We start from the raw sequence: 26,172 nt of genomic DNA, 5'->3' as shown, positions 1-26,172 counted from the left end.
ACATGGCGCACCTTCTGTGATTTGTCTCTTTCGCTCTCTCTGTGTAATGTCTGTTTTCTTGCGCATAGGTTAATTTTTTTTAATATAAGGCAGGATCTAATAAGTTAACACGTCATTGTTGCTGGGGATGTCAGAGGTGGCCAGAGCTACTGGTTAAAATACTGTGCAACCCCAAGATCGCAAACTGTATTCCTAGTAACCCTAGTGCTGAGCTGTTTCTTTGCTGTTTGCAGCTTTAGAATATTCTTATTGTTTGCAGCTGTGTAAATTGTTATTTCTTTACAGGGTTACAAAGCTCCGTGATGACCTCATTGCCTTAAAGAATGAATGCTCCTCGTTGTACAGCACGGGGCGCTCCCTAACAACTGAGCAAACCAAGTACATGATGTCAGGAATAACTCAAAGTTTAAACTCTGGATTCTCACAAAATTTGAACCCCAGCCTAAACTCTGGCTTGCCTCAGACTCTGTCTAGCTTGGCTCCATCCAGCATAACAACAGGCCTTTCACATGGTGTTAACTCTAGAATGACGCCAGCTTTAAACCAAGGTTTTCCACCGACTTACGCCCCCGGTTTAATCCAGAACTACATGCCAGGGGTTGATACAAATGCCCTGCAAAACCTGAAGCTCATGCAGATCCGCAAGCCCACCTTGAAGTCTGCCATCGCAGATCAGAATATGACGGAGGATGAAGTAAACATCAATTTTGTTCAGGACCTGCTCAACTGGGTGGATGAAATGCAGGTAACACCCAGAGTGAAGAGCAAATGCTTTACCTCTCTGTTTTATGTCTACTGTGCAAGGCTTTGGCCTTACCATGTTTATCATTCATTCCGAAAGGTGCAGCTTGATCGAGCGGAATGGGGCTCCGACTTACCAAGTGTGGAAAGTCATCTGGATAACCACAAGAATGTTCATAGGGCAATTGAAGAATTTGAATCTAGCCTGAGGGAGGCCAAAATGAGTGAGGTAGAGCACTTTCTTATTTTTGGGAACAATGCATGGTACATGGGGGCTATACCTATTTCAGACGACGTTTTTCTGTGTAAAAGTGGGCTGAAAGCAGAGTTGAAACTAATTGGTTACATAGAAGCCCATACTTTTGTGGAGATCCATTTCTAATCTTTGGGTCCTCTAATTCGGCCCACAAAAAGTGGTTCAAATTTACATCATATTTTGGTGCAGTGCAGCTTCTCCAATTAAGAAATAAAGTGTGGGTTTTCACTTTTTACATACATTGACGGAGGGTTCAAATATAGCCATAGAAGACCTTTTACTGGCTAGATGTCTTTTGGAGTCCAATGTCATATCAATCCCTTATTATAAGGCATTTCATGTTAGACCATACTCTCCCTTCCAATTTATAAAGTGAGTTATTCATCAGTTTAACATTTTGTAATTGTGGTCTCACTACAGACAGTTCCAGCTTTTCTTTGGAAAACAGCATTGTATACAATACTTCACAGAGCCAATCCTTGCTCCAGATTTTATGGCCTTCATTCCAGTTTCAGTTGCCAAGATCCTATTTGTTGACTTCCTTGCTTTTGGGGTTTGACCCGCTCACAGGAGCTTTTTAGGTCTCGCCTGGCGAACGCAGCGCGAAGCGCTGTCGCCAGCGAGATCTATTGTTACTGACTTGCCTCGGAAGTGGGACAGGAGATGGGCACGCGCATGGTCTCGGCGGATTTGAGTTGGTGTACGTGCTTTCAGCCACGCGGCGTGCACATCTCCTGTCTCTCTTCCCTCAGCAAGTCAGTATCCAGTTTCACTTTCTTCCTCATTAGTGTCTGTGAACACTCATACATAGGCCCCAGCATTCAGTGACTCACATCAGCGTTTGCTTAGTTGACTGTTTTCGCCACGTTAATTTGCCTCTTGCGTTGCTACATAATTAGCATAGCTCCAAACACATTTTTACTCGTATTTACCCATTTGCGCTCTCCTACTAACACTAATATTTAAATATAGTCTATACTCCCCTGCAACCTAGCACTTACTCTATCTGCAATACATAAACACTACACTACCAACGCGGTTACTACGCCATACCTTTTCTCTTCTTACAACATTCAATCCTTTTACTTTAGCATTCTTACAACTATTTCATCATGCTAGGATTCTACGCTCCTCTTAATGTAATAATCTTTTAAGGTACTTACAGTTAGCAGCATTTAAAATAGCCTCGCTACGAGTTTCCGTGTGCCCATCCAGCTAACGTTTCCATTGTGCCTGTGTATAAACGAAAGCAAAATGCTCCCAGCAGCAATGTGCACGAGCACGCTAGCAAGGTCGTATCACGTGATATTTTTTTTTCCCAACTAGCATACGTTCAGCATGACGAACAGTTTTAAGATAAATGTTAGTTGTTATTAAAAATACTCTATAAATAAAGATATATTTTATATATTGCTTTTACGATGTTGCTCTTTCAGCAACGCACTAATTATATGCATATTTGAACACATATTGTAAACACGTGTATACGTGTTTAAAGTCTTTACTTAAAAGTGATAAACCATAACACAAAAGCATTAAACAAGCTTTTACAATGCAAAAATCTCGGCATTGGTAAACTTACAGCTATTACCTTGCTCATAACATTATTTTTGCTTATGTTTTTTTTTTAAATTCATTTTCAAAAACGTACATAGCTATCAACATTACACTGTGCATTAAAAAAATAAATATGTGTAATATTTACCTTATTATTAAAATGTTTTCGTAACACCTACTATTCAACAAAAACTGATTAAAATGCCAAAAAAATAATTAAAAATGCTTACTGTTTTTACACATACTTTGCATAATATTTTTTTTAAAAGGGCTTAAATTACAATGTGTATTAATATAACCAAATAATTATTAATGTTATAACAGAAAATGCATGTTTACCAAATAAATTTAAAAACCTATATTCTTAAGATATGCATTATTAAAACAAAAAAATTAGCTGCGCAGCTCACACTGATGCACGCCTCACACTGCTGCACGCCTCACACTACTGCACGCCACATACTGCTACACGCCACACACTGCTGCACGCCACACTGCTGCATGTCACTGCACAAAACACACTACTGCATGCCACACACTGCTGCACACCTCACACTGCAGCACACCACACAATAATGCACACTCTGCTGCATTACACACTGCTGCACGCCTCACAATGCTGCACCCTTAACTGCTGCACGCCACACACTGCTGCACGCCACACACTGCTGCACACCTCACACTGCTACACGCCTCACACTGCTACACGCCTCACACTGCTACACGCCTCACACTGCTGCACAACGCACACTGCTGCACATCGCACAATGCTACACAAAACGCTACTGCACAACACACACTACTGCACACCGCACCCTGATGCACGTCACACACTGCTGCACACTGCTGAAATACTCATTGCTGCATGCTGCACGCTACACACTGCTGCACGCCACACACTGCTGCACGCCACACACTACTACACACCACACAATGTTGCACATCACACACTGCTACACTCCATACACTGCTTTTATGCAAGTTTATGCTACTGACATTGTAAAAGACAATGCCTATTTACAATGCCAATAGCTCAAACTCTATCATTGCGAGACCTATTGCATTGCAAATGCTTGTTAATTTTGCTGTGGATAGATTTGCCCAAACGCTGCATTGCATACAGAGCTACATTAAAACACATAATTGCAGCCTATCAGTGACACCTAGTGGTCACTTTAAAAACTTGCAGCAGAAGTGTAAAGGATAAAACATCAACCTTCTTGAAGTCTACTTTAAAGAAGCATTGGCAATGCCAGTTGGTCTCACTGCAAGTGTAAGTGAAACCAGTTGTCATTGTCAAAACTTGTATTTGTTTAATGATCAGCCAAATTTCCTATTCTACTAGCATCTTAGCAGAAGCACTATCAATCTTCTAGTCCTTCCCACACTTCCACTGCTGGTACTGGGGGAAAAAAGCAGCTCTTTATGCCCCCCTCAGAACAACAGTACCCATTCAACTGCATTTGAACGTACTCTTCTAATGTTGTTAAAATATCTGTTTATTTCCTGTGTATCCTGAACTATGGAGAGCAGTAGAAATACATCTCTGCATGATATTAACTGCAACATACATAGGATTCTCTAGGTGATATTTTGCATTGAAAAAAGTAGAAAAGAACCTAAGCAAGTAAGGGTAGTTGAAAATTTACAGGCATGGGGAATATAGGCAAGACTTTCTGCATGTCTGGATACTGTAGATTTTTTTAAAGAAATGTAATATACTAAACAAGTTATTGTTTGACAGAAGTAGGCAATGAAAACATAACCTTTCCCTCTTTCTCTTGGGAACAGCTCCAGATGACTGGTTCAAATAAACCTCATTACTCCGAGAAGCTGCACAAACTGGAGGGCCATTATTCCAAGCTCCTGGTAAGAATACTGAATGCCTAACTCACTTCTCAGCTATGTTTTTCAGTTTGTAGAGAGCATATCTTTAGTACTTACACTGTATGCTTCTCACTCCCCAAGCATTCATCCAGGAGTCGGGCACGGCATCTTGACACACTTCATAATGTGGTGTCCCGCGCCACGAGGGAGCTTATCTGGCTGAACGAAAAAGAAGAAGAGGAAGTTGCATATGACTGGAGTGAACGTATCCCAAATTTGACCAGAAAAAAAGAATACCACGCGGTAAGTACAGCATGAACTTGAATGTTGTGTGCTAAGTAGATTGTGAAGTGAACATTGTCAGACCCCATTGTGCGGGCCACAGTGCAGGCAGGAGCTACTGGGCATAATTTGTGGTTTTTAAGGTGATTTACACTGGTATCCTGGGTCCGTTCTACTATGACTCTGTAAACTGGGACAAATGCATCACTTTCTGCACTTGACTCACGATAGCGAGGGTAAACAGTCACACACTTATCAGGGAGGTAATATGGAGGCAAGAGCTCAGAACTCAACAGTCAACCAACAGACAAAATAATGTATTGTCCAGCCCAATGCTTATCTTTTATATAAAAGAAAGTATTGTAATTTCAAAGCAAAAAATGGTATACTGCACAATTCAATGGGACCATGATACAGGGTTTTAATCTAATTCATATTTAGAAGTAAGGCCCTACAATCCCTTTTCCCCCTCATATGGTTGGTATGCCATGGTTACAGCCCTGCAACAAACAAAGGGCTTAGGAAATTATCAGGCACAGGTCCAGATAATGTCAAAATTCTCATACTGGTTAAATATGCAAGTTAATTCATAGTCTTTTACCCCACTAGCAGAAGTCTCAAGCATAAGCAGCAGACTCATCTATGCATGCTAGTCTCTGATCCCAGGTGCTTGTCAAGCCGTGTGTTTACTTGTTAGTTATCAATGCAGTTGTAGTGTTGTAGCGAATGTGGTTCGCACTGCTTCCCTCGTGGAGGTAGCTCTTCTACTGTGAGGGGCATGGTTGCATACTGATTTTGGGGCAGTGTTCATTGGCTGAAATTGGTAAAACAAGTCTGTGTAGCAACACTCGTCTTCAGCTCTGGCTGTCACCCTAGCTGTTGAAGACAGAATTTCAGCTTCACTGTGGCGGCCTTCAGGCCAAGTTATCCGTGGTTATGTGTCGTTGGCAGTTGAAGCCTCCTGGCCGATCAGGCCTTCCTTCTTTGGAAGTGATTCAGCATCACTCTCCGCAGTGTCGGCCAAGGCAGAATCAGTCTTTTGAGCCCTGAGTGGATTGCCAGACGACACAGTGGTACTTGACAGTTTTAATGTATCTAACATGGGAACTGTGCAGAGAGACTGCGGCTGAGGACACTTTAGCAAGACCTTCAGTTTCTCCAGCAGAAAATAAAGTCTGAAAGTGATATCCCCTCACCTCTGGGAGGCTGGCTGTCCGGTAGACACAGGCCCTGATCACACAGCAGCTCATTAAGTACTCTCTGGAGCACTCCTATCCTTGGACAAGAAGAATATGGGATTGTAATGAAGTGAAGGGGTTTAGAGTCCACTTTTATACACATTTTCAAGATATTTGATGTGGTTCGTCCGTTTAAGACTTCAGAACCAATTTTGATCGGTTCTCTTCAAAAGATCATTTTCAAGCTCTGCCTTTGTTCAAAGTGATGGCTCCTACAACAGATAACAATGGGGCTAACTCCAAGCAGGAATATCCAAAAGAGTGGCACAGTGACTTCCTGTAAAAGTAAAAAGAGGCAGAAAAAAAGTGAAGACCTGCCTCAAAACTTCCTTTCTTTCAACAACAGAAACTGCAGTCTCATCCTCACCCCTACCATGTACCAAATGGCAATGCTCAAGAAGAACTAATCGGAAGCCCTTTAGTAACAAGGCCCTCTCTGAATTTCTTGGGAAAGCCCTGTCTCCATCCTCCTTCACGTCAGGTTCTGGGTCTCCACCCTTTAGCCACAGGAAAGCTGGTGATACACTGCCTCTCTCTGGGGAATTGCCCTCTTGTGCCATGCTAAAACAGTGGCATCCAAAATGGATTCTACTGGCTCCTATGTACACATGCTAAATTAGCATGATGCCAGGGCCAAAATAAAAGTCACAGTATCAGTTTTGCAGGCACTAGGGCATTCAAGTCAGTTGTGCATGCCCATTTATTATGCAGAGAACACCCCCCCAACCAAGACTAAATGTAATATACAGTGTTTGTGGTGAACACTGCATGTGTAACAATCATAAAGAGTAAGTGAAGTGCAGGAAGAGCACGAACACCATACATTATGGTGTCTGACACACTATGAGTAGCATGGTGTGGGCCCCTGCACTCTAATGTATAGAGCTTTCTCACACACTGTGTGACAGTCAGTGTGAGATCCATCACCACATAATGAATTGATCAATCTCAAACCGCATATAACATACAATGTAAACTCAAGCACCATATAAAGAGCAATATGATATTAAGCCTGATGTGAAGAAGAGCTTGACCTTGACAATGTGTGATGTACATTGTGAGGTTATGCAAAGTACATAATACAGTGTGAACTTGAACAGCATATGAAGTGCAGTGAGCGTCAATCCACGTGCCTCAAACCTTGTGAGGTGTAGGAAAGCGCGCTACAATTACCATACACTGCGTTGCCTGTAAACTGTAGAATGAGCTTACATGCTACTTAAATTGCAGAACTTGAACTCTATATAAAGCAGAGAGTGATAATATGCCATGTGAACTCAGACACTCATGTTGAGTGATCTCAAACCCCAGTAAAATATAATGCACACTTAAAAAAGAATGTATGGAACAATGGAAGCTCATAAGCTAGGCAGAGCTTATAATGAACTTGAACTTGGTGTGAAGTACAATATAAGCTTGTATAGCAAGTACACTGTGAACCCAAACACCTTGTTAAGTGCAGAGTGAGCTTGTGAATCATGTAATGCACAGTGAGAACTCAAACACCGTGTAAGATGCAAGGTAATATCACACCCCCAGTGAAGTGTAGAGTGAGCTCGAAAATAAGTATCAAATTGCTGACATGATTGAAAATCTCTCCCCAGATCTAATTTTCTTGACCGAGACTTGGACCGACAGCACCTCTGGTCCTGATTGTAATACAGCTCTACCAAGTGGCTATGTGGTCACTACGCAAGATAGAACAGGCAAGAGGGGGGAGGGATAGCGATTGTTCACCAAGCTCACTTAAAGCTACGAGTGGAAACCTATTTAGACCTACCTGCGGAAGCACTTTATTTCACCATCTATTTAGGGAATTCTTTCAAGTTTCAAGGTTTACTAGTCTATCGCCCACCAGGGCCTAAGTCTTCGTTTCCACTAAGGCTTATGAATCATCTAGAATCCCGGATGGATCCCCATCCCTTTATTCTTCTTGGTGATTTCAATTACCACCTGCAACTTATCAATCATCCAGATTCAGCCCTGCTGCTTGAGAATCTAGCAGCTTTAGGCTTCAACTAAGTAGTTAATGGCTCCACCCACAGAATGGGCCATACTCTAGATGGCATTTTTGTTAACAATATGGATCTTGAGGTGACTAATATCACCGCCCTTCCTGGGTCTGATCATAGCGCTATCTATTTCAATATCATGTCAGGATTACCAATACCCCCTTCTTACCCAAAGTTGGCGAAAATAAAAATCAGACAATGGTCTAAAGTTGATGCGGATAGGCTAACCACTGCACTGAGTCACTCACATCCTATTCCCAGTAAGGATAATTCGGAGGCCGCACTGTTCTTTAACAAATGGCTGGCTTCAGCAGTTGACGAAGTAGCACCTGAGAAGTCACTACCCATTAGGAGAGCTAAGCCATCCGCCCCATGGTATAGTAGGGAACTTAAGGTCTTAAAGAGCACTTGCAGGAGGGCCGAGCGCCTCTGGAGGGTCGACTACAGTGCCGAAAACAAAATCAGGTATAATTGTGCTCTATCAGTATATAGAGATACAATAATCGCAGCAAAAAGTGCATTCTATGCGACAAGGATCAGGGATGCAGGGAATTCGGCCTAGGAGCTCTTTAAAACAATAACTGCTCTCTCCAAGCCACCCCAGGACAATACCTTCCGGCCTGATCAAGAAATGTATGAAAAGCTCGCCTCCTTTTTTCAGGATAAGGTCCAGTTAATTTACAAAGACTTTATAAATTTGTATCCAGATCCAGAGAACTGTGAGCAGTTGTTGACCAATCGAACCACGAGTCACCCCAGTCTTAGGAAATTTCCCCCTATTACGAGAGAAGAAACGCACAGACTGATTATCTTAACTAAATCAGGGTCTCCTAAAGACCCCTGCCCCCCTTCAATCATGCATCTTGCGGCAGATGTGATTGCAGGAGAATTATCACCTTTAATTAACCAAGTACTTGAGTCTGGTAGCTACCCTTTAAGCTGGAAGACAGCTACAATCAGACCGCTGTTAAAGAAACCTGCATTGGACCCTCATATACCAAAGAACTACCATCCTATTGCTGCATTACCTATTGCAGCCAAAATTCTGGAGAGAGAGGTCAATAGATCACTGACAGAATATTTAGAATCCTATAATTTGCTGGTCTCTACTCAACACGGTTTCCGTGCACAACATTCAACGGAGTCAGCACTACTTGTGGCAGCAGAGGAGATCCGTAGCATAGTGGATAAGGGAGGCAGGGCGATCCTTGTAATGTTAGATCTGTCGGCTGCCTTCGACACCGTGAATCATACGGTGCTGATTCAGAGGCTTCAGGAGATTGGCATTGAGGGCTCAGCGCTGTCCCTTCTCTCTTCCTTCTTGGAAGGAAGGGAGCAAAGTCTGTACTGGGACGGCCTACAGTCTGACAGCTTCCATCTGCCATGTGGGGTGCCGCAGGTTTCAGCGTTGTCACCTACGCTGTTTAATATCTACGTGACTCCTCTGGCCAAACTCATTAGGAAGCATGGCTTCACTCTAGTCTCATATGCTGATGATTCCCAGCTCATAATTTCCACTGTTAAACAATCTAATGGCACGGCTTTTAAATTTCACAACTGCCTGTCTGAAATTATGACCTGGATGCAGGAGAGCTTCCTGAAGATTAACACCGAGAAGACAGAGATCATCGAATTTGGCCAGGGGAACCCCCTATGGAGCAACTCATGGTGGCCTTCAAGGGCCGGGGACTGCCCCTGCCCTGTGCCCAAGGTGAGAAACTTGGGCGTGCTGTTTGACTGCCAGCTAAACTTTTCAGCCCATGTCAATAACCTCGCATCCTCCTGTTTTTTTCTAATAAGGACTCTGCGTAAGATTTTTCCCTTCATTATACCAGAGCTGCGCAAGACCGTTGTAGTAGCGCTCGTGTTATCCAAGTTGGATTACTGCAACGCTCTACTGTTAGTGATAAACAAGACGCAGCTTAAAATGCTGCATGCTTTGCAGAATGCTGCAGCGAGATTGCTTCTAGACATCCCTAGAGACCAATCTGTCGCTGGGGCAATTAAAACCCTACATTGGCTCCCAGTCCAACAACGGATAGATTTTAAGGCCATATGTTTGGTTCATAAGGCTGTTTTTGGAGGTGGAGCCAAAGACATCCAGAAAATACTTATCCCCTACACTCCTGGCCGTCTGCTAAGGTCCAGCACCCGGAGCCTCATCAAGATCAGCAGGATTAGGAAAGTTAGATGGGGAGGCAGAGCCTTCTCAGTCTGTGCTGCTGAACTCTGGAACAGGCTCCCCTGTTCACTAAAACTAGTAGAGAATCACCAATCTTTTAGGAAACTGTTAAAGACCCGGCTCTTCCAAGAAGATCACACCTGAGGACTATGTTCCCTCTGTACTTACCAGCGCCAAGACGCTCCGGCATTCGAGCGCTATATAAAACTGTATCCTATCCTATCCTATCCTATCCTAACATCATCTAATGCATTATATCACTACATACATAAGTATACAAAAGCACATGGTAAGCTTGAGCTCAATGTAAAATATGGCATTATTATGTGCTCTGGGTACGATGCGAGCTAACGGGCAAAGAAGCTACTGATCTGAAACACTGTGAACAGGGTGATATTAAATCTGATGTATAATTTGAAACATTATTTAAAATACAGCATGAGGTCAAGTCCCATGAAAAGTGTAGTGTAATATAAACATTTCAGTGAGAGCTTTAAGTACATACAGTAAGAGTGGGCTAGGCTAATTTACTTTACCATGATTTTGTTACCCCAGCCAGTCATTATAGTGGTATCCAGGTAGAAAGTGAAGCACAGGGGCGTAGCTTCCATTGGTGCAGCAGGTGCAGTGGCACCGAGGCCCTGAGGCTTGAGAGGCCCCCTGAATCCTGATTATTGCTGGATTTGACAGTTAAAACAGCAGCCACAGGGCCCCATTCCCTTCCTTGCACTAGGGCCCCTGACACACTAGTTATGCCACTGGTGCAGCATGAACAAACATACAATGCAGTCCGCATAGTGTGTGATCAATAGAGCATGGACTCAAATGCCAAGATGGCACTGTGGTCTGTGCTGCTGTTCCTTGTGGTAATTCTTAAGTGAGTGTGGCTTGATGCAACGTGGGTTTCTGCTAAGTCGTTTTACGAAAGACTTCCGCCCAATCCGGGCTCGGGTATCCAAATGTAATGCCTTTTTTCAAATTGTCTGATCCAGGCATTGTTGTGTGTTTATAGTTTGTTAATAGCAACCTGAAACCCCAGGATTGCTAGTAACCCACCCAGATCCACTGAGCCTGGATTTATCAGATTCCTTCTTTGATTCCAAAGCCAAACCACAGAGCTGATGTCACAAGTGAGAAGTGATGGAGTAATCCCATGTCTCTGTCCGCAGGCACTCATGAGGGAGCTGGATCACAAGGAAGAGTCCATGCGGGCGGTGCAGGATATGGCGGAGCAGCTGCTGGTGGAGAACCACCCCGCCAGACTGACTATTGAGGTAAGTTAAGAATACAGTGTCACACCGCAGTCATGAATGCAGGGATGGGTGGTAATCCTGTTATCTGTTGTGCGAGTCTGGGCAATCGACCCAGAGAAGGAGTGGAGTGGCGCTACTTCACTTACTCTGACATCTGTCCTCTGCAGGCGTGGTGCACTTTCATCACAATACAACACCGGTGGCTTCGATTGTTTTGTAAATAAGTGGCTTGCTTACCAGGTCCTTATGAGTGCACTGCCGGGCTGCACAGGCCGATGTTAACAAATTTGTGACTCGGTGTCCAGTTGCGTGGCTGTCAATGGTGCATTCGGGGCATTGGCACTGGAGCCAAGTGTTCTGGGGTCTAGCTCATGCCCAGTTTTGTCTGGCTTTATTGTAAAACTGGGGGAAGGGTTGGGGTTGTTCTCCTTGTTGCATTAGGGCCATTGGTGCGCTAACTTTGCCTTGTCGGTGATATTGTGCTGCATCTTTGCATTCACTGGTGTTATCTGCAGAAGAGTGGTTGAAATATCGCGGCTGAGCCAAGCCACGGCTAGGATGAGCTGGGACAGAAATGTACTCCAAACGTAGACATAAACCCGGGTAATGTCAGATATTTTGTTGAGAATCAGTTCCATTTTTATTTTCATTCAACCAGTGACATGCAGATGAGGCACATATGATGCACATAGCTACCTGGCTACTTCTGTTCGCCGCCTGTTGTAAATATTGCTCTAACTAGGGCGAATTGCTCCCATTGGCTGACACAGCTCCCAGGATGCTAATGCAGAAAAAGCAGTGAAACACAGTATTTTTCCTTTTGCAGACCTTAAATAGCAAGCACATTAAAAATAGTTTAAAAAGTGTTGAAAGCTATGAAAATCACTAATGAATGTTTATTAGAGCAAACAGAGAGATAATTGTCATCTTGCAAAAAATAATTCTGAGGATTTGGCGCAAATGTGTTTTGACCTGCCAGCTCTTGGCTTTTCCAAAATTTCCAAACATAAACAAATGGTCTGCATTTTTTGTAAGCACGGTTTCAACTCTGTGGTAGCTATTGTGTGTTGTATTTGTCAAGGCACACAAAAGCTTTGTTTTTGGCAGGCATTTTGGATCTCATTATCAACAAGATTTCGCATGCTGCTGGCAGAACCATTCACTGTGTGCACCTTTCAAAGAAAACCTGATTCTGAGCTAAACAAAAAGATGACTAGCATGATTGGGGTCAGGCGTGCTTTAGAAGATGATATTTGCAAGGGTCTACCAAGAATGCGAATGATTCCTCTATTGATGGACGTTTGTGCCAAGCCCAAACCATTGAATGTTGTTAACTCTTTGAGAAGCTTGGCACTTTATTGTCGACTTGTAGGTTATGTAGCAGTGTGTCTGGGATTGAACCAGACAAGCCCACTAGAACCTCCGTCCATCATTTGTTGCTGCAGCTCTTTTTGCACTAGAACCTTGTGTCAGACGTGAACCATGTTCCTTTTTCCTTATGTTCACCAAAGTTCAAAATTCAGGTAAAAACAACTTAGTGTGTGTAGTACGCGACCACAAGCATAATTCTGGATGTTCATGTGAGATGGAAGGCAATTTTACTCTAAGCAAGCTAACAGGAGACTTTCTGACTTGCTGAGTATAAGATGTGTTTTCCTTTCTTTCTTACCCAGGCCTACAGAGCTGCCATGCAGACCCAGTGGAGCTGGATCCTGCAGCTGTGTCACTGCGTGGAGCAGCACTTACGCGAAAATTCAGAATATTTTGAGGTATTTATATTATTTAATAATTCAATCAAAAACTGTCTAGTGACAACAACTGAAAAGTACATCTCTAACTAGAATGTTTACAGTTTGAGTCATGGTCAGGGATGGATTAGAATACAAAACAGCTCAACAAAAACCCTTAATAACAGCGTGAATGTTTACTGAGCGTGAAGATAGATTATTTCCTTACCTAAGACAATTTTGGAAAAATGGTGGCAACTTTGTGCATCATACAATACAGTTCATCAGATATATTGGTAGAATTTACAGGCAATTCTGGAGGAGAACTAATGAAATATTTCAATGCCGTAATATGAACAGTTCCAAACCCTATTGCGGGCCGATGTTACTCCATGTGTCAAGCGCCGCAGCCACGCTATTTCTTACAGACAGTACCCTATTGTGTAAGGCACCATAGCCAAACCATTTTTGACAGTACTCCTGTATGTAATGCTCTTTAGGTCGACCAGTTTTCACAGTGCACAAGTATGTAAAGCACCATAGCCGGTCCTGTTTCGACAACACCCGCGTATGTAAAGCACCATGACCACACCAGATTTCACAGTGCCTCAGTATGTCAAGCACAAAGCCAGGCCAATATAGTCCTAGCATTTAAAGCAATATAGTCAGATTATATTTCCCCAGCATATACAGCACCACAGATAGGCCAGTTTTCGCAATGCCTCTTCATGTAAAGCACCATGGCCAGGGGATTTTTAATAGTGCCCAGTATGTAAAGCACAACAGTCAGACCAGGCTTGACAGCGTCTCTGTGTGTGGAAAGCACCATAGGCAGACCAGATTTTACAGTTTTCCAGTATGTAAAGCACAATACCAGGCCGCTATTTTCCTAGTATATAAAGCAACAAAAGGAATCTGAAGTGGAGTCTATGTCCTAGTGGGTTGTGGGTTTTGGGGAAGTTTCACGATTCACCAAGAAGCCTAAACCTCATCTTGATAGAAAAGCAAGTTGCCAACACTAGATGACAGGAGAATGCACAGCGGCGAGATCTGAAGTGCTACTGGCCCCGAACCTATCCACGTTCAGCACGCGGAGTAGAGTAGAGAGGAGCCAGTAAGGCCCCAGTATGTGAAAAACAAAAGCAAGACCACCTTTGAACAGCTTCTGTAGAAGACGCCCCATAGCTACAGCACATTTCACAGAGTCTCTGTATGTAATATGTAAAATAGTCAGGGCTGTATTTTCCAAAGACGTAAAATGTAGAGATAAAGGCCAATTATGATCGTATTTTAAGCACAATTGTTAGTACATTATTGCCCCAGAATGTAAAGTAAAACAGTGGATCCGTATAGCCCCAGAATGTAAAGCACAGCAGACCGGCCAGTTTTTGCAGTATTCGAGCATGTACAATCCCACAGTGAGGCTCAGGCTGGACAGCTCTTGCGTTGTCCTGGAATATAAAGCACCACGGCTGGCCGGTACTGTGGCAGCTTGTGGAACACAATATCCAGGCCAGTATTGCCCCACTATTTAAAACACCATTACAGTTTAGTTCCACAAATGGTTAAGCAGCATTACATCCCTAAGCCAGTATCCACTACCACTGCTTGCATTATTGCTAGTCCAGGTTGTATACATCTCTCCGTATCTATTGCAAATCAAACTCCGGTTAGTATCCACATTTCTTCATGACTGAAAGCATAATTATTAGGAAAGTATCCATAAGTAACACTTTTCACCGACCCATCTATGGTCCCACATTCCCACCATAGCAGGTCTGGTCCTGTGGCTCCTTCACTGAGAAAAAGGACCTGGAGTGGTGGACGTCTGTTCTCTTACAATGCTGTGAAATTGTGGAACCAGCTACCTAATCATATTCGTCTTGAGGATAACTATGTGACTTTTCGAAAACTTCTGAAAACCTTTCTGTTTCCTTGAAGACCGTCTGTAGTTCTACGATGACTGCGCACCTAGCGCTGGGAGGCCTTCTGGTAGCCATGCGCTTTAGAAATGTAGATTCATTCATTCATTCCTTCATGTACAACACGTGTAGTGCATGTGCAGGGTTGTACCTGCACTGCAGACAAAGCTTACCATTGACGTTGTGTTGAGTCCTTGTCCTTCTTGCCTGCACCACTTGCTCGTTGAGTCGGTCTCCCTTTGCCAAAGATCCAGTACTCTGACTCAGGGGAGGCGTGGATGGGGCTGACCCCTAGAAGCAGCTACCATGGATTATAGCATATAAAAAGCAGTGACAATGTAGATGCCTGAGGAGCGGTCTTTATCTGAGGGAACATTTAAGCCTGCCTTTTAGGCCTGATGAGTTTATCGAACTAGACCAGAAAGCAGCGCCTCATTCTCCAGCGTACCAGAGTATTTCCATGCATGCTAGCAGTTCAGTGCTGCAGTATCTTCGTCCCCTTGGATGCTAACCAGTAAGTCAAAGAAATCAAAACTTACCTTTCTGCCCATACTCTAACTACACATTGTCCCAGCCATGCATACAAACTATGGCCTTCAACTAATTGTACAAAGCCCAGAATCCCATAAGAGCTTACTAATGGCAGGTGTGTGCTATACAAATATCAAATAACTCTGCCAAAAATAAGTTTGAATATTTTTGATTTATAAGTCAATTGATAAAAGGCACACTAGAGAACCGTGACAAGTAGTGAACTGCGTAGACTTGATGCATGTAAGCAAAGTCCGACTTCATCAGGTTGTGTTAGGGCATAATACCATATTGCAGTGGCCACGGAAACTTCTCACAAACCCTATCATATTTTATAAGGAAATTATTCCAGTCAAGAGTCTGGGAAATCTGTGCAGCAGATTATTCTGACACTTTCAAGGTAATAATTATAATATTCGAGGTATTGTGCTCAGGGTCACTGATAACACACCTCCAAGCACTTGAAACGTTTCTGTATAGTTATGAAATTATTGCACTCGCCTCATGCTCCTCCCTCCGCTACATAATTGGAGATTGCAACCTAAATGTTTCTAGTTCTTAACAGCTAACAATAATTGCTAAAAATGCACCACAATTGGTGTAGCATAGTGGCAGACACTTGCCAGATTTTAACTGGCCACCTTTCAGTTGCTAATTGCTGTAGTTAGGTATTGAACTGGAACTAATGGGGTGAAACATTTGCCCAGACAGTGTTCATGTACCCATTTGATGAACCGGGAATGCCGTCTTGTCTGCGGCATAACAATTCTAGACACATTTGAATGTAATAAACAACATGTTTTGCTTCATTATTCATGGAAATTCATGTAGTAGAGGCATAGTTGTCAAAATGGCTGGTATTACAGGAAGGCACTCAGAGTGCAGAAACATCAGAAGCATTTCCTCCTTTAAGGCATGGTGTCATTTATCTTACTTTGCTTTCTAGTGAGACCATTCCACTATATGCATTTGAAACTGCACTTCAAGGCTGTTTCTTAATTGAAAGAGATCTAGTAGAGTGCCACATATTGCAACACAATTGCTAATTCTTGCCACATACATTAAACAAACCTGACTCATTATTTGGGCTTCCTCTGCAAACAAACTTTCAGCCGTCCTGATTATACTGCACACTGCTTTTCCCTGAAAACAGACTTACAAGGTTTTAAGGTATTGGCATATAGGGCACTCCACCACAGAGTGTCTGAGTACCTTGTCCACCAACCTGTTGGTTTGCCCACTCTGTTTGTAGTCCGGTGAACTATCATGCTTATGCCGGCGGGGCCCCCGCCTGCTCTGTCAGCAGAAACCTTAGACAGTCAGCCCCACTGACATGGGTTTTTAGTCCAAGTACTTTAGGCCATCCGCTACACTTAGGACAGACGTTCTGACCTACCTTTCTTCCAGTTCGGGACATCAGGAAACTCCTGGTGACCTCAAACAAAAAACACAAAAAACAAAAATGGAAAATGACCCCCACATGCTGGAAAAAAACTCTCGGAGTCTCAAGGCCATTTATGGTTTTGTTTTTTATAAAGAAACTCCCGATTTGAGAGTATATTTCTTAAAAACCAAAAAAGTTTGCTGACAGCTGCATGAAACATGGTGCTGCTCAGGAAGCTTACAGTGCCTTCAGAAGAGGCAGTGGCAGTGGTTCCTCTAGAAGTACAGAGCTCTCCACCAGACAAGCCACCCACCACATTCTAAATAACCTCCTTAGCCCTCAGTTTGTCTTTGGCTGCTGAGATTTAATCCTTTGATGTGTGGCGTTTAAAACGTATATTCCATCAGCCACATGACCCCAATGGACAATGTAACTAGTTCCTGGCCTGTTCCTAGTCCTTCTGGAAGTACATGATTAGTGCTGATCTGTACATCACTACACATAGAGATGAAAGCTGGACGTTTTGCCCTAGAATGTAACATATCTCACGAAATCTGGATCAATGAAGTGGGTATGTCAAAAAAGAAGAATGTATACATGTTTGATGGTGAAGATCTAAAGTCTTGAACTTTAAACCATTGATGATCCCTGATATCTGGCAAAGATACAGGGGAGAGTGGTGGTGACCGGTATATGAGTGCTGGATGCGCCAGAGAAACTTTGTTATCCACTGCACTTCACACCTGGCCAAAAACACTTTCTTTTCCCCCCTGTCTGAGAGCTTAAGATTTACAGAATATCTTTTGGAATACTGAGGTGGATAATGCCCACTTGCTAATGTGCAACCAGCAACAATGTACATACCCAACTCATTTAATTCCCGCATCTCTTCAGTGTCTCTTAAGGTATCCCCCTGGATTTAGCAAATTTTTATCTTCGTCATGGCTTCCATCATGTACTAAAATACCCGATCATCCAGCTGCCATCGTCAACCTCTGTTAGGCTTCTTTCCCGCCTTGTCTTCTTCCGTCTTCCTGTAGCCATTCTGCAGGGCTCACAAGCTGCTTAGAGGGCTGCTGTCCTTCAGCTCTCGGAGGACAGTTCCATGGACCATGCCTGAGAACATCGCAGGCTCTCATTTTCTTGGCACTGCGGTGTTTATAGTCAGCTGGGCGATAGATATTGGGATTGGTGGAGGCAGTGGCTCTTCTGCTTAAAGAAACTGTTGTCCTGACAGCAGTGAACACCTTTCTTCTCTTTCCACTATGGGCTCCCCCAAAGGTACAGGGAGTCATTTCAAAAGAGCTGCTCGGCTTACATGCGTCTCTGGGAAGCACATACCTTTTGACCACAGCTCAGATATTCTCTGCTGTGACCAGAGTTTTAGAATAGCTTCACCTTTCGTGCATTGAGTGGCGAGTTTACATTTCTTGTGTATTTTTTTAAAGGCTTTACGCTTCTCCTACACGCTGAGTAAAGAGGTCATTTATTGTGATTCATCCTGCTTCTGGCTTATGTTTAATCCACCCGTTGACTTCCTCTCTGTAACAGGCCCTCATCTGTCTGCCAAAGGATCTTTTTCTGAAATGCACCGCATTTCACAATCATACGTCTCATTTAATTACGCTCTGTTAATGAGTTGGATACAACATGTAGCTCATTTATCTACATATGATTTGTCTTGGAACCTAGACTGCATCACGTGTTCTCCCAGCACACCTCGGTGTAGTTCCTCGCTCTTCCCTGGTCGGCGGAAGTGGCAGAGGGTCAAGCCAGAGGCATGGCCGCCGTGTTTCTGTAGCCTCGCTGGTGGATGCAGGAAAGCATGGCAGCCAAAGATGAGTTGGCCTTACCAGGGCTTGTGCTTCATTTACCGCCTCTTAGTGTACTTTCTGACAGGGGGACAGGGGAAGGCGAGGGAATCAGAAGGAAAACAGAGGGGACCTGCGGCCACGCTACTGAATTGTTTGCTCACCAACTCGAGAGTCTTGTCCAGCATGACAGGGAAAGCTGAGAGAATACAAATATGAGCATTGACCACTGGACCCCTGGGCCTACGTTGTGCCACTTAGAACGTCATTGATTAATGAGACCAACAGGAGGAGCAGTGATGACTCAGCGGTTTGAATAGGTGTAACAGCAGGGCCTGGATTACAGGAAGTATGGTGTGCATCCACATTTCAAATCTCTCCCCACTTTCAGAAGAAGCAAGCTGAACCCATCTCAGTGTGTAGCAAGCACCTCTAGCACAAGTCATAAAACCTGTTTATATGAGAGGCAATCAAACGCTGCCAGTCCCCTTCATGCAACACCATCCAATTGCTAGAAACTGCCACAGGAAGGACAATCCCACATTTTCGTGGTGGAGATGCTCCAAATGGAGGCCGCTGACTGCGCCACAAAGCAACAGTTTCTTCTTGAAAGGAGATAGGAGAGGAGTAGCGCAGAACTCCAGTTTGCTGTCACTACTGCTGGCATTAATGCACAAGCTAGAGTAGCAATGGGGAGAGAATTGGAGGCAAGGAGTAAGAGAGGGCCAGGAGGGTACGTTGTGGGTCTCAGACAGAGGGAGCAACAGCATGCTTGTGCAGTAAGGAAGATGTGGGTAAAAAGAGAGACAAAGAAGAGAAAGCAAGGTGAGTGTAAAGTTAGAGTCTATGAGAAAAAGGGTGCGCAACAGTGTCCATAGAGAGGCAAGTAAGGGGGAGAGAATTAAAGGGAAAGGAAGATACCAAAAAGCAGAGGGAATGATTAGTGAGGTAGGCTGTAAGAGTGTTTGAAAGCGAGATGGTGGGTAAGAGGAGGTTGGGAATGTACGTGGCTTGTAAGAACACCAGGTGAGTGGAATGGGAGGACGTTTAAAGTGTGTAAGAGGTGAAGCACAGCCCCAACACCCCTCTATGAAGAAGCAGTATAAAAAGTCATCTGTATTTTTGTACATCTCTGCATGCACTCACCTCTTGCCCTTCCCAAAGAACAGAAGAGCTACACAGTGCACTGAGACCCAGTCCTATTTCCACCTCTCATTCCTTCCCCGTTACAGCAAAGACGGTTACATTATTTACCAGTGACCACCCAAATCACCTGATCAAAAGATAAAGAAGCAAACATTTCTCCAGTCAAAGCGGAAAGAGCCAGAGACAGTCTACACTGCTGCGGTGCAGTAGTTCGTTGGCAAGCTATGGGCGTGGCCCTCATGTCTGTTGTTCTTACCCCTGTGCTTTCCCCTGCTCTTTATCGCCAAAAGAGGCGAGGCCTGTCAAAATGAACATTTCAGATGCTGTGATAAACGTTCCTGGGGACAGAATGTTGCTGTTCTCAGGTGAAACCCTATCTGAGAATGCATATCTGAGGCAGTGGAGGCTCTGTCTCCCCCGCCACCACCCCACACGGTTTGAAGGTACGCACGAGGGTAGGATGAGAACAATGCAAGCTAGAGCTGAAAGTAAAGACCACTTATTTTCTATGGACATGTGCAATGTGTATTGGCATTCACCATTCTATGGACATGTGCAATGCATATTGACATGCACCATTCCATGGGCGGTTGTAGTGTGTGTTGACATGTACCATTCTATGGATATGTGCAATGCATGTTGACATGCACCATTCCATGGGCGGTTGTAGTGTGTGTTGACATGCACCATTCTATGGACATGTGCAATGCATGTTGACATGCACCATTCCATGGGCGGTTGTAGTGCATGTTGACATGCATCATTCTATGGACATGTGCAACACATGCTGACATGCACCTTTCTAAGGACATGTGAAATGTGCGTTGCAAGTGCAGCAGCAACAAAGCCAACAGTGGGGAGGGGAATGGGTTCAGCTGTTACCTTTGGGGAGAGGGAAAGGAAGGGGGCGGCAGTGCTGATGGGAGTCTGTTGTGAGAGTCCAGCCATAGATATCGGGAATGTGACGTTAGAATGCTCCAGATGAATATTTTGGAATCATTTTAAGGAACAGCTGTTGTGGAGCTCCCTTAACATTCAATGTTAGTTGTTTTAACGGAGGCCTTTCTTGTCTTGCCCCAGTTTTTCAACGATGCCAAAGAAGCGATGGATTATTTAAAGAACCTGAAGGATGCTGTGCTTCGCAAGTACAGCTGTGACAGATCCAGCAGCCTCCATAAACTAGAAGACTTGCTGCAGGAGTCCATGGTGAGTGTTCCAAGCTGGCCTCTTCAGCCTGATGGCCACTAAAGGCACCCATGAGTGTCCCTTTAATTCCTTACAACAAGGTGGTGTATGGCGGGAATCAAGTGCTACCAATAGTATTAGAAGTACTGGGTCTGCAGGCAGAGCAAGCCCATGTGTGAATATATTATCATGTGAATAAAGTTAAAACTCTGCACCACAAACATTTAGGTTTGAAATTAGAATGCCCTGTGTTTAGAAAAGATTCCCATTGTAGTCAGGTGATACCATTAGTAGTTTGCATCTGCAGCCCTGTCTCCTGCAGCTAGCAAAGTTGGGTGTCGTTGGTCCCACTGGGGTTCAGAGTGGTGCTTAGTTCTTCTGCGATGTTACACATGATATATCAAGAACACTGACAGGGGCGTAACACAGGCCCACGCATCCCCTGCAGTGCGGGGGCCCCCCGAGATGCAGGGGGCCCCCTCAGCACTGTACTCACGCCAGAGAGCTCCGGATTAAATCCGGAGCGGGGGCCCCTCTGTGTGCCTTGCAGTGGGCCCCTTCAACTTTCGTTACGCCACTGAACACTGATGGTTATTCAACCCACAACCTAAGTCAAAACATCTGTCGACATGTTATGGACACACTTAACTCCCTAAGACACCGAGAGACTTTGTTGTAAAGTCAAACAGGTGCAATATTATTGAGCAATATCCTCAGTCTTTTGAAAAAAACATGGCATGTATAATATGAACAATTTTGCCTTTGTTTCATGTGATCCAATTTGTGATATAGTAATGAGTTGGTATGCATAAAACGGCAAGGCACCAAGTAACACACTCACGATTACATTTTGTTTCTCCTTTTTCAGGAAGAGAAGGCCCAGCTCCTGCAGTACAAGAGCACAGTGGCAAGCTTGGTCGGACGGGCGAAGGCAATCATTCAACTCAAGCCGCGGAACCCTGACAGTCCGTTGAAGTCCTCCATCCCCATCAAGGCGATTTGTGACTACAGGCAGATCGAGGTTAGCGCCCATCATTTGTCAAAGATCTCTCTCAAAGATCTCAGAAAGGCAGAGGTGCCACCAACGGTTTGGCCAAAATGTCATTGCCCTAGTTGAATACATGTCTGCGCAGGATGGTGATTAAGGTTGTTTTTTTAGTTTAAAATCTATTAAGCAAAGAAACTGAAATAAAGTTCAACCACGTTGCCAATAAGCGAATAAGACAAAATAGTATAACAGCCACTATGAAGCACTGATCAAAGGTAGTCTATTACAATTGAGTAATGTAAAGTAATATTCAAATGTTATTCTTTCAGCGAGACAACAAGCATGCCAATAAAATACACACCTGTCATCTAAAAACAAAATGAAATAAGAATATAAAAAAGAAGTAAAAAGAGAAAGAGGAGAGTGTTAATTAATGTGTCAAAAAGAAACAATTAACCATAGAAAAGACCAGACTTTGTCAGAAAGAGCAATGCTATAAAAATATAGATAAAAGATGGCGACAGCTATTTAACTTGTTTTTGAGGAAATACATTTTGCTGGTTATGTTGTGTGCTGATCGATGAAACACCATCTCATTTATTTTTATTGTTTATGTTAATTTCCAGTCTATTTCCTATTTCCCTAAACCTTTATAACTTTGTCGAGAATTTTTAAAATAGATATTACATTTTGCATTTGCCATAGCACCCCTATAAATCAGAGTGTAAAATAAGCGATACTCTGGATTTCAGAGTTTATCAGGTGAGATAAGTAGCACCTAATATAATTTTTTGTGCTAAACGTGGCATAATCTGTAGATTTTGGATTTTCCACACCAAAATTTCAATGTCTCGTATTTAACAAGCTTTTTTCACCAAAGTATATTGGAGCAGCAGACTTTAGCAATACACTCTGACCAACTTGTACATGTGACCCCTGGGTAAATCGACCTATTCACCTACCCCATCCACACAGTTTTCAGTAACTCAGTGGTATAGGATATGGGCTTGTTGTAAGCTTGTAGTTCCATAGAGTAAAAGAGAATTCGGATAGTTACTGTACATCCTCACATACCTTCCGTCAAATACCTATTGTGTGGTTAATTATGAAAACATCCGTGCACAAAGTAATAATTTTATATTTGCTTTTGAAAGGTTTTGTCATCACCTGCCTCTTCAGCTGGGATATTGCACCACATAATGTTGATTCTCGTTTCTTTAAAATAGCAGCATTTTCATTCCAATTGTGCTTCACATGCAAACATACATTGTGGCACAAGCCATGGGTGGACATAATTGTAGTATTGAGAGCTTGTTTTGAAAGAGCCGCATGATTGCAAATGGTTTAATTGACAAATACACCTCATATTTCTTATTTCCCGTAACTTTAGATCACCATTTACAAAAATGATGAATGCATCTTAGCTGGCAACTCCCATCGTGCCAAGTGGAAGGTTATCAGTCCCAGTGGGAATGAGGCCATGGTCCCATCTGTATGCTTTACCGTCCCTCCTCCGAATAAAGAAGCAATCGATACCGCAAACAGGTACAGTATGCATGAAGGGGAGGCCTTTAGCCGTAGCAGTGTGGTGTAAAGCGAACTTCAGCTTCTAGTCGTTTTGCAGTTCCATTGCGGCACATTTACCGCCGATATTGTTAGGAATAGGCACGTGCCTTGAAGTGAGGCATTGTAGGATGCTTAGTCAGTTGCTTATGGAGTCGTGAAAGAACGCATTATTGTTTTCTGGCACTAATCAGCCGCTGCATCTACCTATTTTTTCTAATATTCCTTTGCTGAAATGAATATGTATGCATGCAAAAGACCAGGGAACCTTATGGCTTAAGAAGCATGTGAACTACCATAAGATGGCATTCCACCCTCACCATTCAGACCTGGGAGAGCAGCAGGGGGTATGCCTGGGGAGCCTCAGCTGGCGGCGACCATACTAGATTTCTCTGCCTGTGACCGCCATGGCTCACAAGAAAATCAATTAATGGCTTTAACGCACAGGGAGAAAGCTCCCTGCATGTCTGGACCATTGGTTGTTTATTTTTCACAAAATGCTGGTGAGAAAAGCAGGGAAGGACGATAACAGCATGGCGCCTCTCGACATATTACTGCGCCTATTGGGAAACTCCAAGTGCAGCTGCTCCACTGTAGGCTTTAAGGGTCCCACGAGGCAGATCTGAATTGTGTGGGCGGTCCTCCACCAGCGGAAGGATAGCATAACCTCCATTGACCTAGCGGCCACTCTCCAAACCTTAAATGAGGCCCCTCGTCTTGCAAGTCATTCAATGCTTTTGTGTGTTGCACTTTTTCACACATGGTGCTGGGCCACAAAATGTACATACGGCAAACATCAAAGAAACAAATCAGTTATCCGGTGCTTTATATAGGGTGAGTCAGTGCTTACTTGTGAATCTGAAAGTTAATAACTTCTTGATCATGAAGCTGAGTTGTGGGATATTTTGGTTTAAACAAAGGGGACCAGCAGGAGAACGTTTGTTAATAAGTCAAATATTTTCTTCCGAAACTATATCTCTGTTTTGATGTAAGCATATGTTTCAAGGATTTTTATGGTACTTTGTATCCAAACCCAGGAGACATAGTCTCAATAGAACCAGTTTCACAGAGATTTGAAATCAGTGTCGAGCTCAAGGCTATGTCTGTCTAATCAGAGCAATTTGTTGAGTTCAGAGAGCTCTGGTTGTCGCCTTTGTAACCACCTCTTGCAGCCCTCAATCTAACACTGATAAGAGGTTACTGGTATCCAACTTTAGTACATTTCTATGCAGCACATTTACTTTTTTGTTGCAGTCATATATAGCGCGACATGGCAGAGGGCTTCAGAGTGCTATACAAGAGAACCAGATTACGTTACACATTTTTCTAAAGCCGTTTTGAAGTGTTTTGTGTGAATATCACTTGAGTAGAAGGAATTTTTTTTATTGTAAATTCTCTGTTTCTCTTACTTTTCAGAATTGAACAAGTCTTCCAGAGCGTCTTAACCCTGTGGCACGAGTCTCACATAAACATGAAGAGTGTGGTGTCCTTCCATTACCTGATGAATGAAATTGAAGCAATTCGGGCTAGCAATGTATCTTCGGTATGTGCAGTCCTAAAATATAGTTTAATTCAAATCAGTACAACAAGGCAGAAAAAATGTAGAGAAAAAGTGGGAGAGAGGGCACACTGTCATCTAAACATGCATCAGATGTGGTAACAGTTTAAAAGCTTTAAAATATCCATTTCTGTTTTATAAGTTTACATTCAACATACATGCTTTAAAAATAGCACAGATTAAATGCTTGAAGCATCATTTTAAAACGTGTGCTCTGTTTCAAACAAATGATTTCCAAAATGGTCCTCAATTAATAGGCACTGCACTCTGCCATTGATTCTCTTACCCTAACTGCATAGTTATTGAGGACCTAGGATACAAGCATCTTTACATTCTAGAGATTGTATCTGCTGTATTTTATCTGTAACTGCCATACCTGCTGCTCAGCCAGTGTGACTGTGATGAGAGAATGTTGGTGAGTGGAATGTTGGTGAGAGTGTGAGTCAGTGACCTGCTTTTGTTCACCACAGTAACATTAGCCATTATGTAGTGGCAGCTTCTAGGACAATGGTTTCTGCAAAGCCATAGGATTAAGCATGGCCCTTCCTTACATCCGTATGTGAGAACATAGATATTCAACCTCGTCTAGATGCTGCACATTCTGTAAAGCTGCTGCCATAGCCTGACACTCATACTAAGGCCTGTTTTCTTAAGGTTTAGTTACCAAGTATATGAACCACTCATTCTTATATGGGTTTTTGCTGGGCATTCTTTCCTGGCATGATGTCTCGGCATGGCTTCTTTTTCCTGTCTTGGATGAAACTTGCAAAATGGGAGTGCAGAGAGACTTGTTGAATAGTGTGTTAGCTTGTGCAGCACTGACTATTTTCTGTTAATCTCTGATAACCCATTGCCTTGAAATCACCCTCGTTTAAAGTGACATGGAAAATTCAGGGCTTCTTTCAAAATATGTTACATTGAGTGCTAATCTTAACCTTCAGTATTCCAATATGAATATGCTATAATTCCAGATGTTCTAGCCCTACTGCTAGTATCTCCAGTTAATGCT

The 26,172-nt window shown here is 43.3% G+C and overlaps 1 protein-coding gene across 15 annotated transcripts in view; it reads left to right on the top strand.

Moving 5' to 3' along the window:
• The window catches only part of DST (dystonin), a 1,436,897-nt gene that overhangs the window by 670,173 nt on the left and 740,552 nt on the right, over positions 1–26,172 (top strand). For all 15 annotated transcript variants that reach the window (XM_085610880.1, XM_085610881.1, XM_085610884.1 and 12 more), the window contains 10 exons: positions 286–745; positions 842–970; positions 4,346–4,423; positions 4,523–4,684; positions 11,265–11,369; positions 13,022–13,117; positions 20,950–21,075; positions 21,923–22,075; positions 23,433–23,587; positions 25,022–25,148. In XM_085610880.1, the coding sequence (XP_085467006.1) occupies positions 286–745; positions 842–970; positions 4,346–4,423; positions 4,523–4,684; positions 11,265–11,369; positions 13,022–13,117; positions 20,950–21,075; positions 21,923–22,075; positions 23,433–23,587; positions 25,022–25,148 (1,591 nt within the window). The remainder of the gene's footprint in view (positions 1–285; positions 746–841; positions 971–4,345; positions 4,424–4,522; positions 4,685–11,264; positions 11,370–13,021; positions 13,118–20,949; positions 21,076–21,922; positions 22,076–23,432; positions 23,588–25,021; positions 25,149–26,172) is intronic.

Source organism: Triturus cristatus, chromosome 6, assembly GCF_964204655.1.
Source record: "Triturus cristatus chromosome 6, aTriCri1.1, whole genome shotgun sequence".
In the NCBI taxonomy this organism is placed as follows: Eukaryota; Metazoa; Chordata; class Amphibia; order Caudata; family Salamandridae; genus Triturus; species Triturus cristatus.
This window is presented reverse-complemented; position numbering and strand designations above follow the sequence as displayed.